The sequence below is a fragment of the Lynx canadensis genome, chromosome C1 (assembly GCF_007474595.2).
Source record: "Lynx canadensis isolate LIC74 chromosome C1, mLynCan4.pri.v2, whole genome shotgun sequence".
NCBI classification, from domain to species: Eukaryota; Metazoa; Chordata; class Mammalia; order Carnivora; family Felidae; genus Lynx; species Lynx canadensis.
Genome location: NC_044310.1, coordinates 187,261,915 through 187,278,076, shown reverse-complemented (window position 1 = coordinate 187,278,076; position 16,162 = coordinate 187,261,915). Strand labels below are relative to the sequence as shown.

At 35.5% G+C, this 16,162-nt stretch overlaps 1 protein-coding gene across 1 annotated transcript in view; it reads left to right on the top strand.

Annotated features, from left to right (window-relative positions):
• C2CD6 (C2 calcium dependent domain containing 6) overlaps window positions 1-16,162 on the top strand; it is a 164,291-nt gene that overhangs the window by 59,956 nt on the left and 88,173 nt on the right. The window contains exons 9-12 of the mRNA XM_030323760.1: window positions 1,354-1,500; window positions 11,424-11,529; window positions 13,765-13,831; window positions 15,916-15,959. Coding sequence (XP_030179620.1) covers window positions 1,354-1,500; window positions 11,424-11,529; window positions 13,765-13,831; window positions 15,916-15,959 — 364 coding nt within the window. The remainder of the gene's footprint in view (window positions 1-1,353; window positions 1,501-11,423; window positions 11,530-13,764; window positions 13,832-15,915; window positions 15,960-16,162) is intronic.

The window sequence follows — 16,162 nt, the reverse complement described above, 5'->3', positions numbered from 1 at the left end:
TTAAATATGTTCACAGGAATCTTGATTGCCTTTCCCTTATATAAAACATACAGGTTCATTACAATGATGCCCTTTAAGCTGATTGGATCTAGTGAACAGAAAGTAGCAACTAATCTAACTTACTTAGGTAAGACATTTGCATGTCAGAGGTTGTAGGAAGAATTCTGACAAAAATTCAGGGGTCTTCTACCTCATTGAAATTTTGAGGAGCCAGTGGTATGGGACTTGTCGAGATAATCTTGCTAAGGTGAAAGATAAGTTGTTGTAACTGGCCCTTCCTATAACTAAAACAGAGGCACAACACTGGTGGCTTTTTTGGATTTTGGAGACAACTTATTCCTCATTTGGGTGTGCTACTCTGGCCCATCTAACAAGTGACTGGAAAAAAAAAATATATATATATATGTGTGTGTGTGTATATATATGTGTGTGTGTATATATATATGTATATATATATATACATCTTCTTTCCCCTCCTCATATCTTACCATCATGTAACATAAGCTATATTGACTTTATATTATAATTGACTTTATATTCTATTTAAGTATTGTTAAACTTGCATCACACTATTTAAGTTTCAGGGTATTAAGAAGAGTAAACATCACTCAAAGACTTTTATTCTTTTCTGGGGAAGAGGCTAGTGAGTTTTTGGTTGTATGCAGGATAGTTGTGTCATGTTATTGTTCTCATTTGGAGATCAAATATGTTTTAAAGAGATGCTTCTGGGTGTCAGGTTGACAAGTGGTGGGTGGACTTGTGATGATTAATTTTATGTGTCAACTTGACCAGGCCATAAAATAGAGATTTAGATCTAGAGGTTGGGAGAGAGGTCTGGGATTAAACTCTTTCTTTTCTTTTCTTTCTTTCTTTCTTTCTTTCTTTCTTTCTTTCTTTCTTTCTTTCATTTATTTTTGAGAGAAAGACAAAGCACAAACAGGGGAGGGGCAGAGAGAGGGAGACAGAGTCTGAACCAGGCTCCAAGCTCTGAGCTGTCAGCACATAGCCCGATGCAGGGCTCGAACCCATGGACCATGAGATCATGACCTGAGCCAAAGTCAGACGCTCAACCAACTGAGCCACCCAGGCACCTCTGGGCTTAAACACTTTCTACTCCTCATTAGAACTTCAGGTCCTTATCTCCTTTCCCATCCCTGCTGCCCATCTTTGTAGTAAGAGTGCTCAAGAGAGCACTTCTGTCAGGATCTCTGATCTTTTTCTTTTTTCCTAGCTCTACCCTCTGATGGTTCAAGGTAGACAGGTGAGATTGCAATGTAGAATTGATAGCTACCACTGATTTTAGAAGTGTCGTTTGTGTAATTTCAATATTTAACATTATAACCATTTTTGCAGAAATGTAATTACACCACAGCCAATAGAATATCCAGCATTCCTATCCCCAGACCTGAATGTTACTGTTGGGATGCCAACTGCAATGCCCCAATCCAACCAGCCATCTGTAGTGCGACTTGAAAAACTTCAGCAACAACCTCGGGAAAGGTAAAAAAAAAAAAAAAAAAAAAAAAAAAAGTCTTCATCTCATTTGTGTGTTATTTGTATATTAATTTTTTCTTTTGAGACATGAGCTCTAGATATTTGTTTAGAAAAGTCAATGAAATGACAGGAAAAGAGGTGATAACTTATTTATAAGGGAGAAAGTATAATACTTGCTCTACTCTTGACTCAACAATGTATTCTATAGGTCTCTTGTGCTTTTTTCTGTATTTCCCATCCTTTTTTCTCTATGCTTCAGTGTAAATAATTTCTCCCATCGTATCTTACAGTTCACTGGTTCTTTTTTCTTTGTTTCTAATCTGTTGTTAAACCAATTGAATTCTTTTGTGTGTGTGTGTGTGTGTGTTTTTTAAGTTTATTTATTTTGAGAGAGAGGAGAGAGAGAGAGAGAGAGAGTGAGCTGAGGAGGAGTAGAGAGAAGGAAAGAGAGAGAAAACCAAGAAGCTCCACACTGTCAAGTGCAGAGCCTGATGTGGGGTTCAAACTCACAAACCATAAAATCATGACCTGAACTGAAATCTGGAGTCAGACACTTAACCGACTGATCCACCCAGATACCCCAAACCAATTGAATTCTTAATTTCAGTTATTTTATTGAAGTTATTTTCCTTTATTTTATAGTTTCCACTTCTCTACCAAAATCCCCTGACTTCTCTTTGAATTCTTTGAACATATTAGTCATTGCTATTTTTTTAAGTTTATTTATTTATTGGAATACCTGGGTGGCTCAGTTGGTTAAGCGTCCAACTTCAGCTCAGATCATGATCTCAACATTCGTCAGTTCGACCCCATGTCAGGCTCTGTGCTGTGCTCCAGCTCAGAGCCTGGAGCCCACTTCAGATTCTGCATCTCCTTCTCTCTCTGCCCCTCCTCCGCTTGCACTCTGTGCCTCTCTCAAAAATGAAAACATTAAAAAAATTTTTTAGGTTTATTTATTTTGAGAGAGAGAGCAAGAGAGAATGCATACACATGAGTGGGGAAGGGACAGAGAGGGAGGGGGAGAGAGACTACAAAGCAGGCTCCACACCGTCAGCATAGAGCCTGACATGGGGCTTGATCTCACAAACTATGAGGTCATGACCTGAGCCGAGATCAAGATTTGGCTGCTTCACCGATTGAGCCACCCAGGCACCCCAACCATTGCTATTTTAAAGTTCATCTGTGGTAACTTTATTATCTGGATCTCCTGTAGGTCTGTTTCTATTGGGTTTTTTCCCCTCATAATTTTCAGTCAAGCCTTACATTCTCATATACCTAGCTATTTTTATTGAGTGGCAAACATTGTATCTGTAGAACTAATTTGTGGCTCTTGATTGTATATTCTTACAGGGAGGATAGACACTTGCATCTGTCAGCCAACTAGACTAGGAAACTAGCAATCCCAGATCACCTTAATTCACTTGAGATTGAGATTGAAATGATTTAGGTTTGTTTCCTATGAGGATTAGTCTTTTAATGGTTTAATCTTATTCCTAGTAGTAGGACTGGGACTAGTGTGAGGCAAGTAAGTCACAAGACAAGGAGGCTCTTATTCTCGTGGTTTAACCTTTTGGGGTCCCAGCTGAAAGCCTAGATGTTTACCTTGGCTTTTCATCCTTGGCAGGGTCTGAACTCTGCTTTTTGTTCCCTAATTCTGGCATATCTATCTCCAGGCTCTGCTCATTTTCTTAACTCTTAGCCACCACAAATGCCTGGAAGGAAAAATGGTACCAAATGATGGGGCTTATTGTCTCTGAAATTCCTATAATCTTGGATCTGTAAATCCTTGGTGCTTTTATAACTGACTGATGCTTTCAGACACAATTTTTTCAAATTCTTATTAAAAAAATTTTTTTAATGTTTATTTTTGAGAGAGAAACAGAGACAGAGTGCAAGTGAGGAAGTGGCAGATAGAGAGGAAACACAGAATCTGAAGTAGGCTCCAGGCTCTGAGCTGTCAGCACAGAGCCCGACACAGGGCTCTAATTCATAGTGAGATCCTGACCTGAGCTGAAGTTGGACTCTTAAGCAACTGAGCTATCGAGGTGTCCCACTTTCAAATACAATTTTTAAAAAATATATTGTCCAGCCTTTTTAGTTGTGTAGTAAGATGGTTTATCTGAAGTAACCTAGTCCACCATTGCCAGAAGCAGAACTCCTTGGTCACTTAAAAAATGATTATGTTGAATACATTTTTTACTCAGACTCATAACTTATTAATTCATTAACATTGAGTGGAATGACCAAAGAACCCTTTTATCCTCTATTCTGATGTTTTATTCATTTAGTAACATTATTGAATACCTAGTGTGTGTCAGGCACTATTATAGGGTACTAGATATACAATGGTGATTTTTAAAAACATATTTGTTAGTGTCCTCTTTCCTTCTTTGTAAGCATAACGAAGGTTTATCAATACCCCCATCCCACCCCCAGCAAAGTCTGCTGTTAGTTTCATTGATTTTTTTTTTCTGTTGTCTTTTTAGTTTCTATTTTTCCCCACTCTGGTCTTTGTTATTTCCTTTGTTTTACTAATTTTGGCTTAGTTCTTTTTCCTGGTTCCTTGAAGTATAAAATTATTTGAGATCTTTCTTTTTCTTATTGTAAATGCTTACTGCTTTTAACTTACCTCTTAGAAGTGTTTTTGCTACATCCCATAAGTTTTGATATGTTGTATTTCCATTTTCATTTGTCTCAAGATATTTAAAAATATTTTTCTTTTGGTTTCCTCTTTGACCCTTTGGTTATTCAGTAGCATGTTGCTTAATCTCCGCTGAAAATTTGTGAAATTAGCGGTTTCTTCTCGGAATTGATTATGGTCAGAAAGGATGCTTGATATGATTTTAGTCATCTTAAATTTATGAGTACTTGTTTTATGGCCTAACATATCTATCCTGAAGAATGTTTCACATGTACTTAAGATGACCATTGGATGGAATGTTCTATAGAAGTATTAACTCTGTGATTTAATGTGTAGTTTAGCTTCAGTGTTTCTTTATAAATTTTCTGTTTGGTTGATCTATCTATTGATGTAAGTGGGGTTTTAAAGTCCCTTACTATTATTATATTGCTGTCTCTTTCTTCCTTCATATCTGTTCACATTTGGTTTACATATTTAGGTGCTTCTATTGAGTGCATAACTGTTTACAAATGTCATATTCTCTTGTTGGATTGACCCCTTTATCATTATATAGTGATCTTTGTCTCTCATTACAGTCTTTGGCTTAAAGTCTATTTTGTGTGCTATAAGTATAAGTAGTCCTACACTCTTTTGGTTCCTGTTTGCATGGAATATCTTTTTCCATAGCTTTTCTTTCAGTCAGTGGGTGTCCTTTAAGCTTAAGTGTCTCTCTTGTAGTCAGCATATAGTTGGGTCTTGGGTGTTTTTTTTTTTAATCAGCTACTCTGTCTTTTGATTGGAGAATTTAGTCTGTTTACATTTAAAGTAATTATTAAAAAGTATGGACTTACTATTGCTATTTTGTTCATTATTTTCTGGCTGTTTTTTAAATTCCTTTGTTCCCCTCTTATTTTCTTGCTGTCTTCTTTTGTGATTTGATGGTTATTTGCAATGGTACACTTAGGTTCCTTTATCTTTTGTGTATCTACTCTAGGTTTTTCTTTGTGGTTTACCAGGAGGCTTACAAAACACATATTTAAAACAGTCTATTTTAAGCTGATAACAATTTAACTTTGAATGTAATAAAGCTCTGTATTTTTATTCCCCCCCCCCCATTTTATATTTCTGATGTCACAGTTTGCATCTTTTTACTTTATCTTATTTATTTGTTAAGTAATTTAACAAATTATTGTAGTTGTAGTAATTTTATTAATCTTTTTGTCTCTTAACCTTCATATCAGGGTTATATGTGATTCACCCCCCACCATTACAATATTAGAATATCCTGAATTTAACTATATATTTACCTTTGCCAGTGAGATTTATAGTTTCATATGCTTTTATGTTACTGATTAGTAGTATCCTTTTCATTTGGCTTGAAGAAGTCCCTTTGTAACATTTCTTGTAGGACAGGTCTAGTGGTGATGAACCCTTTTAGGTTTTGTTTGTCTAGAAAATTTTAATTTCTCCTTCGATTCTGAAGGATAACTTTGTCATGTATTCTTGGTTGACAGGTTTGTTGTTGTTGTTGTTGTTGTTGTTTTACGTTTGGCACTTTGAATATATCATGCCACTTTCTTCTGGCCTGGAAAGATTCTGCTGAAAAATATGATAGCTTTTTTTTCCCCCGCCTCAAGTTAGTTAACATACAGTGTAGTCTTGGCTTTAAGAGTAGAACCCAGTGATTCATCTCTTACATATGACACCCAGTGCTCATCCTAAAGAGTGCTCCCCTTAATGCCCGTCACGCATTTAACTCACACCCCACCCCCACATCCCTACCAACCCTCACTTCTCTGCTTTTAAGAGTCTCTTATGGTTTGCCTCCCTCTGTGTTTTTATCTTATTTTTCCTTCCCTTCCTCTATGGTCATCTGTTAAGTTTATCCAATTTCACATATGAGTGAAATCATATGATACCTCTTTCTCTGACTTATTTCACTTAGCATTAATACCCTCCAGTTCCATCCATATTGTCGCAAATGGCAAGATTTCATTCTTTTTCATTGATGAGTATTATTCTGCTGTGTGTGTGTGTGTGCATGTGTGTGTATGTATCACACATGTTCTTTATCCTTTCATCAGTTGATGGACATTTGGGCTCTTTCCATAATTTGGCTATTGTTGATAGTGCCGCTATAAATATTGGGGTGCATGTGCCCCTTTGAGTCAGCATTTTTGTATGCTTTGGTTAAATTCCTAGTAATGCAACTGCTGGGTCATAGAGTAGTTCTATTTTCAATTTTTTTGAGGAAGCTCTACACTGTTTTCCAGAGTGGCTACTCCAGTTTTCATTCCCACTAGTAGTACAATAGGGTTCCCATTTCTATACATCCTTGCCAACATCTATTGTTGCCTGAGTTGTTAATTTTAGCTACTCTGACCAGTGTGAGGTGGTATGTCACAGTGGTTTTGATTATCTTTTCATGTGTTTGTTTGCCATCTGGATGTCGTCTTTGGAAAAATTTTTATTCATGTCTTCTGCCCAGTTCTTCACTGGATTATTTGATTTGGGGGTGTTGAGTTTAGTAAGTTCTTTATTGATTTTGGATACTAACCCTGTATCCAGCATGTCATTTGCAAGTATCTTCTCCCATTCTATCAGTTGCCTTTTAGTTTGGTTGATTCTTTCCTTTGCTGTGTAGAAGCTTTATTTATTTATTTAGTTAGTTATTATCATTATTATCATTATCATCGTTTTTAACGTTTATTTATTTTTGAGAAGAGAGAGACAGAGCATGAGTGGGGGAGGAGAGAGAAAGAGGGAGACACAGAATCTGAAACAGGCTCCAGGCTCTGAGCTGTCAGCACAGACCCTGACGTGGGGCTCGAACTCACGGACCGTGAGATCATGACCTGAGCTGAAGTCGGACGCTCAACTGACTGAGCCACCCAGGCGCCCCTATTATTTTTTTTAAGGTTTATTCATTTTTCAGAGACAGAGCATGAGTGGGGGAGGAGCAAAGAGAGAGGGAGACAAAGAATATGAAGCAGGCTCCAGGCTCTGAGCTGTCAGCACAGAGCCCGATGCAGGGCTCGAACTTCACGGACCATGAGATCATGACCTGAGCCAAAGTTGGAAGCTCAGCCAACTGAGCCACTCAGGTGCCCCTGTAGAAGCTTTTTTATCTTGATAAGGTCCCAGCAGTTCACTTTTGCTTTGATTTCCTTTGCCTCTAGAGACATGTCAAGTAAGAAGTTGTTGCCGAGTTGTGGCTGTGGCTGAGGTTGCTGTCTGTTTTCTCCTATAGGATTTTGATGGTTTTCTGTCTCAGATTTAGGTCTTTCATCCATTTTGAATTTGTTTTTGTGTATGGTGTAAGAAAGTGGTCCAGGGCCTGGCACTTCAGAAAGTGCGTTTGGAGTGTGCTTTGTGTACTCTGTTGTGTTTTGACTGCTCTATCCCACTGGTCAGTCCTCTGCAAAACTCCTCCTTGCTTATAGTGGTGGAGTGTTTGGACCTTCAACCAAGTGTGCTTTGATGTGTTCATTGAAGTAACCCTGTAAAAAAAAAAGAAAAAGTGGGTGGGTGCTGATAGTTTTTTGTTGCTCCATTTTATGTGGAATTAATTTTCCTGAATTTTTTATAGGAGATTTGGTTTAGAAAGCTTCACAAGCTTTACAGAACTCCCACTTCTGATGTTTTCATTTGGTGTTAAAATATATGAATTGCTGTGTAAGATTTTCTGGAGCCCTGTCCTGGATTAGAGACCTGGTTGGTCAGTTTTAAGCATTCACAGTGGTTAGACTGCTCCAGTCCTTTTAATGGTTGCCATAAATCCTTTGTACTCACTTGCTATTGGAATGAACGAAACTCTCCCAGTTTTAACTGCTATTTTCAAATTGGCCTGCTGTACTTTCATCTAACTACCTGTTGGCTATTTTGAGGTTCTCTTATTTTCAGGTGCCTCTTTTATACCTGTTGTCTTCTGCCATATATACACTGATACCTTGAAGGTCTTATGTATATGTTTTGGGATTCATAGAGATACCTTGTCACATGATTTTGTTGTAAATGTTGCCCATGGGTTTTTGGGTTTGTTACTGAGCTACTCTGAATATTTTTATGTAGAGATTTGAGAAGATTAAAAACCTATGCTACCCCTGCTGGCATTATCTTCTAGCGTTTCCCTCTTTGGCTAAACTTTCATATTTATAATAATTTTATCTATAGTATCATTTGGGAGAATTTAAACAGTCATACCTACAAATAACGACAATTAAGATTTTTTTATTCCCAGTTCTTACACTTGAATTTTGTTTTCTTCTCTTATGATGCTAGCTAGAAGCTCTAGTCAGTGTCTAATATAAATGGCAAGGGTGGGCATCCTTGTTTTGTTCATGATCTTTAAAGGCAACACTTCTGGCATTTAATAGTTAAAAGCATTATTTATATAGGGTTTTTACATATAGATATGCTATACCAGGTTAAGTAAATAATTCCATTTTGCTTCTAGTTTTATGTTTTTTTAAAAAAATCATAAATGGATGTTGGATTTTGCCAAGTTCTTTGTCTCTTTTAATCAGTTAAATTGTGTTTATATTTTCTAATGTCAATGTCAAAATATCCTTATATACATGGAATAAATCCTACTTGTTCATTATATATTATCTTTCTATATACTACTGGATTTTTTATACTAAAATTATATCTGTTTGTAATATTTGCATCTATGTTCATGAATGAGATGAGACTAATTTTCCTTTTTTGTAATGTCCTTATCAGGGTTAATTACAGTAATAGTGTCCTAATGAAATGAATTGGGAAACATATCCTCTTTCCATTTAGTTCTTGTCAGTTACATCTTTAGGTGACTAAAGCCTTTTGAAATTTCTTGGATTAGAAGCTAAATTCCTATTTTTTCATTTGTTTTGTTCCAGAAAATATCATGTATATATTGGGTAATTTATAACATATGTATATACAAGTTTAATGAGACCTATATATTGAATAACTTCTAAAACATGTATGTATAGCTTAAATAAAGATAGTAAGACTGTTGCCTAGATATTTATTCATGACCATATTTGGAAGTCCTAGCCACAGCAGTTAGACAACAAAATGAAATAAGAGGCATCCATATTGAAAAGGAAGAAGTAAAATTATCGCTATTTGCAGATGACATGATACTCTATATAGAAAACCCAAAAGATTCCACCAAAAAGTTGCTAGAACTGATATACAAATTCACTAAAGTTGTGGGATACAATAGCAGCATACAGAAATCTATTGCATTTCTATACACACCAATAATGAAATAGCAGAAAGAGAAATCAAGGAATCAATCCCATTTACAATTACACCAAAAACCATGAGATACCTAAGAATAAACCTAACCAAAGTACAGGTGAAAGACCTGTACTCTGAAAACTATAAAACACTGATGAAAGAAATTGAAGATGACACAAACAAGTGGAAAATCACTCCATGCTTCCAGATTGGAAGAGCAAATATTGTTAAAATGTCCATGCTACCCAAAGCAATCTACCCATTTAATGCAATCCCTATCAAAATACCACCAACATTCTTCACAGAGCTAGAACAAACAATCCTAAAATTTGTATGGAATGACAAAAGACCCCAATAGCCAAAGCCACCTTGAAAAAGAAAAGCAAAACTGGAGGCATCACAATTCTGGACCTTAAGTTATGTTACAAAGCTGTAATCATCAAGACAGTATGGTACTGGCACAAAAACAGACACATAAATCAATAGAACCGAATAGAAAACCCAGAAATGAACCCACAACTATATGGTCAGTTAGTCTTTGACAAAGCAAGAAAGAATATTCAATGGGAAAAAGACAGTCTCTTCAACAGATGGTGTTGGGAAAACTGGACAGCAACATGCAAAAGAATGAAACTGGATCACTTTTTTACCACCACACACAAAAATGAATTCTAAATGGATTAAAAACCTAAATATGAGACAGACAACCATTAAAATCCTAGATAACAGAGGCAGTAACCTCTTTGATATCAGCCATAGGAACTTCTTACTAGATATGTCTCCTGAGGCAAGGGAAACAAAAGCAAAAATGAACTGTTGGGACTTCATCAAAATAAAAACCTTCTGCACAGTGAGGGAAACAATCAACAAAACTAAAAGTCAACCCATGGAATGAGAGAAGATATTTGTGAATGACATATCTGATAAAGGGTTAGTATCTAAAATATATAAAGAACTTAGACATCTCAACACCCAAAAACCAATTAAAGAATGGGCAGAAGATATGAATAGACATTTTCCCAAAGAAGACATCCAGATGGCCAACAGACATGTAAAAAGATGCTCAGGGAAATACAAATCAAAGCTGCAATGAGATACCCCTCACACCTGTCAGAATGGCTAAAATGAACAACACAAGAAACAACCGATGGATAAAGGAGAGCCATCTTACACTGTTGGTGGGAATGCAAACTAGTGCAGCTACTTAGGACAAAACAGTATGGAGGTTCCTCAAAAAGTTAAAAATCCAGCAATGGCACTACTAGGTATTTACCCAAAGAATACAAAAAATACTAATTCAAAGGGATACATGCACCCCAATGTTTATAGCAGCATTATCAACAGTAGCCAAATTATGGAAAGAGCCCAAATGCCCATTAACTGATGAGTGGATAAAGACAGACACACACACACACACACACACACACACACACACACACACACGAATATTACTCAGGCATAAAGAAGAATGAAATGTTGCTATTTGCAATGACATGGATGGAGCTAGAGTATTATGCTAAGTGAAATAAGTCAGAGAAAGACAAATACCATATGATTTCACTCATAGGCAAAATTTAAGAAAAAAAGGAAATGATCATAGGGGAAAAAAGAGAGAAACCAAGAAACAGCCTCTTAGCTATAGAGAACAAGCTAATGGTTACCAGAGGGGAGGTCGGAGGGAGGGATGGGTTAAATGAGTGATGGTGATTAAAGAGTGTACTTAGTGCGATGCACACCAGGTGTTGTATGGAAATTTTGAATCACTAAATTGTACACCTGAAACTAATATTACATTGTATATTAACTAACTGGAATTTGAATAAAAACTTAAATCATCACTATCAAAAATGTGTTTTGTGTGCCGTTATGAGATTCCATCCTCTCCTCAACCCTCCTCAGGTAGCTACTGCTCTCATTTTTATTATAATCATTCCTTTCTTTCATATTCTTAATATATTGCTGGTTTGCCTCTCAGAACATTTTATAAGTGTATCATACTGAATGTACTCTTCTGTGAATCATGCCATATATGTTCTTCTGTCACTTATTTTTTAAATGTATACCTGATTTCTTTCTTTAGGCTGGAAAAAATGAAAAAAGAATATAGGAATCTGAGTACATGGATAGAAAAAGCTAGCTATTTAGAAGGAGTTCTTACCCAAAAATTGGCCAATAAAGAATGTAAGGTAATTAACGTAATTTCTCCATATCTGACTTCTAATACTATTTATTTAAAAAAGATTATGATAATTAAAAGTGATAATAAGATATTGCTTAGTTCTTGATATATAAAATGCTATTCATGATTCATGTACTTTCCTATTTTCCTAATGTGATATTCAATAAATGTTAACTAATAATTTGTAAGGTTTGGTTTTTTAACAGCTTTGTTAAGATATAATTCACCTGCTTAAAGTATAGAATTCAGTGACCTTTAGTATATTCACAGAATTGTATGTCCATTGCTATAATCAATTTTCAAACATTATTACCCCCCCAAAGAAACCCCCTAACCAAACCTCTCACACCCCTCTAGCCCTAGACAATAACGAATATCCTTCCTGTTTTCATAGATTTGCTGATCCTAAACATTTCATTTGAGTGGAACCAATGAATATATAGTTCTTTGTGACTTGCTTCTTTAATTTAGCATAGTGTTTTCAGGATTCATCCCATTGTAGCATGTAGCAATACTTTGTTTCTTTTTACTGCCAAATAATATTCCACTGTATGGATATGTACCACATTTTGTTTATCCTCATCAGTTGATGGACATTTGGGTTGTTTTGACTTTTTAGCTGTCATCAGTTATGCTCCTGTGACCATTCATATGCAGATTTTTATGTGGGCATATGTTTGTGATTTTCTTGGGTATATACCTAGGAGTGGAATTGTTAGATCATACAGTAATTCCCTCTTTAACTTTTTCAGGAACTGTCAAACTGTTTTCCATATCAGCTGCACAATTTTACATCCAACCAACAATGTATGGTTGGTTCCATATATTCTCCAACACTTGTTATTTTACTTTTCTGTTGTTGTTGTTTTAATTATAGCCATCCTAGTGGTTTGAAGTGGTAACTCTTCGGTAGTGGTTTTGATTTGCCTTTCTCTGATAACCATTGATGTGAACATCTTTTCATGTGTTTACTGGCCATTTGTATATCTTCTTTGATAAATGTTTGTTCAAATCCTTTGTTGATTTTAAAAATTGGGTTATTTTTATTTTTTAATTTTTTAATGTTTATTTTTGAGAGAGAGAGAGAGAGGGCAAGCAAGTGTGAGTGGAGGGAGGGGCAGAGAGAGAGAGAGACACACACACACACACAGAATGTGAAGCAGGCTCCAGGCTCTGAGCTGTCAGCACAGAGCCTGACGCGGGGCTCGAACTCACCAACTGCGAGATCATGACCTGAAGTCAGACGCTTAACTGAGTCACCCATGCATCCCTAGGTTATTTTTATTTTTATTGTTCAGTTGTAAGAGTTCTTTATATATTTTGAATACTAGACCTTTGTCACATATATAAGTGAGGTTTAATATTTAGAAATATAATCTAACCAGGGCGCCTGGGTGACTCAGTCAGGTAAGCGTCTGACTTTGGCTCAGGTCATGATCTCACTGTTGATGGGTTCGAGCCCCGAGTCGGGCTCTGTACTGACAGCTCAGAGCCTGGAGCCTGCTTCACATTCTGTGTCTCCTTCTCTCCTGTCCCTCCCCTGTTCACGCTCTCTGTGTCTCAAAATAAATAAACATCAAAAAAATTTTTAGAAACCTATATATTTTGACCTGTGGCAATAGAGATTCAAAGAGGTTTCAGTAAATTCATAAAATGTTGACTAAGATCACAGCCTTGAAGTGGTAGTCATAACATACAGATATATTAATGATTTTCAGTGCCTCATTATAATTGGGCATAGTGATACTGCTTTAGGGTAAATTGATTAGCACTTCCTCATACAGAATTAGTATTTTATGGAAAATTTGGGGGGCTCTTCATTAAAGGAACTATGGACTTTGTGTTCTTATTAAAACATCAATATTTTATAACAGTCAGGGATCACGCTACCTTATAATTCCTCTTTGCCACTTATAGGCCATAATGTTTTCCAATAAAAAAGTAATCTGTTTTCTGGGTGTATTCTCTTATGTCACTTGAAGTTACAATATTATGTCATTTATCTCATAATCTTTTTCTCTCCTACATTTGTCACTCAAATACCCTATCAATTCTTGGATATCCTCTCCTTGGAACATTAACTCCTAGCTAGAGTATACTCTTTAAAATAGTGTTGTTTGGATTGCTTTTCTCATAAACCCATATTCTTCTGTAAACTTTAAAGAAGGTAATAAAAGAAGTTATAAAGGCAGATTAGCTCTGTCAACATTTCTCCAATATCTTTTTTTTTTCTTGTTTTTAGGGAAGTGATACCAATGAAGTACTTGAAAGCCAATTTGAAAAGAAGTCTGAAGATACTGTAATATCAGGTTCAGAAACTTAATTCACATTATTTATTTATTATTAAGATAATTAAAAAGAAGGTGGTTGTATCACAGAAAGAAAATTAATAATTTGCTTTAGGTGGATTTCATTTTTTTCTTGGAAATAAATATGCATCTCATTATAGTTTTACTATTGGGTATTTATTTTGTAACACCTTAAAGAAAAGACTTAGACCCAATTAAGAGTTATTTTTTTTAAATGCTCCTGTATTCCTTGTAAGGACAAGAAAATAGTTAAATCTTAACTATGATCTATGAAAAAGGTATATTCTTAAACGTTAGCTGTAGAGGTGTGTGTGTGTGTAAGAGGAAGGAAGACAGCAGAGGACAGGAAATTAAATTAGCATTAAATCTTAGAACTTACCACAAATTAGCAATAAGATAATGGAAGAGATTGTTATGGTAGTCTTTAAAAAAAATCTCTCTGTTAAAAGATTCATTTAGAAAGTAAGTTAAAATATATGCATAATACTGTATCTATAAAATCTTGGATTCTGCCGGTGTAGAATAATGATTTATTGTTGCAAGACTTGTGCCACAAATTACTTCTCTACTTCCCTGCTTCTACCTCCTGGCCACCTTAGCTTTTGATATGTTCTTTTCCTAACCTCTGAGGATCAACCAGACTAGCAGAGCTACTGAATCTTTAGCCTACTCTTCACCTGAAATGCTCGTTTCACGAGTAAGAGAATTGAAGATTGGAGATTTACCTCTCTTACTCACTGGTGGTTGCCAACTTTTTTTTCCCCAAAGAGTTTATTTTTATTTTTATTTTTATTTTTATTTATTATTATTATTTTCTTATCCAAAGAGGTTTTTTTTTTTTTTTTTTTTTTTTTTTTTTTTTTCTTAGCTGAAGAGTTTATTTCAAGTCTGGTGACTTGTTTTCTTCTGGTATTCCTATATCTTCTTATAGCTTCAGCTAACATTTATTCATCACTGTGTTTCAGGCCTTTACCTGGATTATATAACTCAATCCTCACATCAGTCAGTTGAGGGTGCTATTATTATTTATCCAGATTTTACAGATGAGAAAGCTGAGGATCAAACAGATTAAGTAACCAGTCAAAAGTTACACAGCCATTAACTGATTGGGGTTGAATTTGAACCTCGTCTCTTTGACCCAAGAGCTCAAACATTTGGGGTGCCTGGGTGGCTCAGTCGGTTAAGTGTTGACTCTTGATTTTGGCTCAGGTCATGATCTCACGGTTTGTGATTCCAGCCCTTCATTGGGCTCTGCACTGACAGTGTGGAGCTTGTTTGAAATCCTCTTTCTCTCTGCCCCTCCCCTATTCTCTCTCTCTGTCTGTCTCTCTCTCTCTCTCTCAAAATAAGTAAATAAAAACTTTAAAAAGTATATCAAGAGCTCAAGCATTTAACCATATTGCTGCTCACATCTTACATATACTTGTGTCATACCTATAAGATAAGCCATCATTATCCTGTTTTACATATGGGAAAACCAAAGCTCAGAAAAATGGGTAAGCTGACCCCACAGCTAATAGTGACCATAATAAATTTTGTTTTATACTAGACTTAATATATACCTTTGTATCTCAATTTTTTATTCCTTCTTTCTTCGTTTTAGGTTTTCTTTTCTACTTGATAAATATAGACTCTATATTTCTAGAAAAATTTTTATAAGTGCTTCAGTCAGCCTCTTTTGAATGGTCCTAATTTCTCTGGATACATAAAACTTTATTCCAGGATCTTTTTTTCAGTCCCAGCTCTATCACTGACCATACGGGATTTATTTTATTTCCTCTTGACTTGTAGCAAAATATACTGTTTATCTGTTTTTATGTCTTACATTGATGAATCTGAAATCTTACCACTTTATGCATGTTTTCATTTTAAGTCCTCACTTTTTCATTTACCATTCCCCCATCTGCCCAGAGAGTCATCAGCCTGTTTTTACTAAATAGTATTTATGTGTGAATAGCTGCTTTGATTTAAATTTCTCTTTGTTCTTGGCGAGAAAGATCCTAATAGTATCTTATTAGTGTACATATATAAAAATGTTTATTTTATAATATAATAATAAAATATTACTATTCACTTATTTACAGATGTCCACTGTATAAAGAAAGGAGCTGAAACTGCTCCAAGTGAGGTAAGGGAACTTGGAAGAGAACTTCTAATAGTCACTGTTTTTAAAGGGATGAAACATTTATAAATAAAAAAAATATTTGTGGATGGGGGAAAAAAGCACCCAAGAAGTTATTCAGGTTTTTATGGTTATTTCTGTTATGGTAGTATCTGTACAATTACATTATTGAGTTGAGTTAATTTACACTCTTAAAAGGGAAATTACAG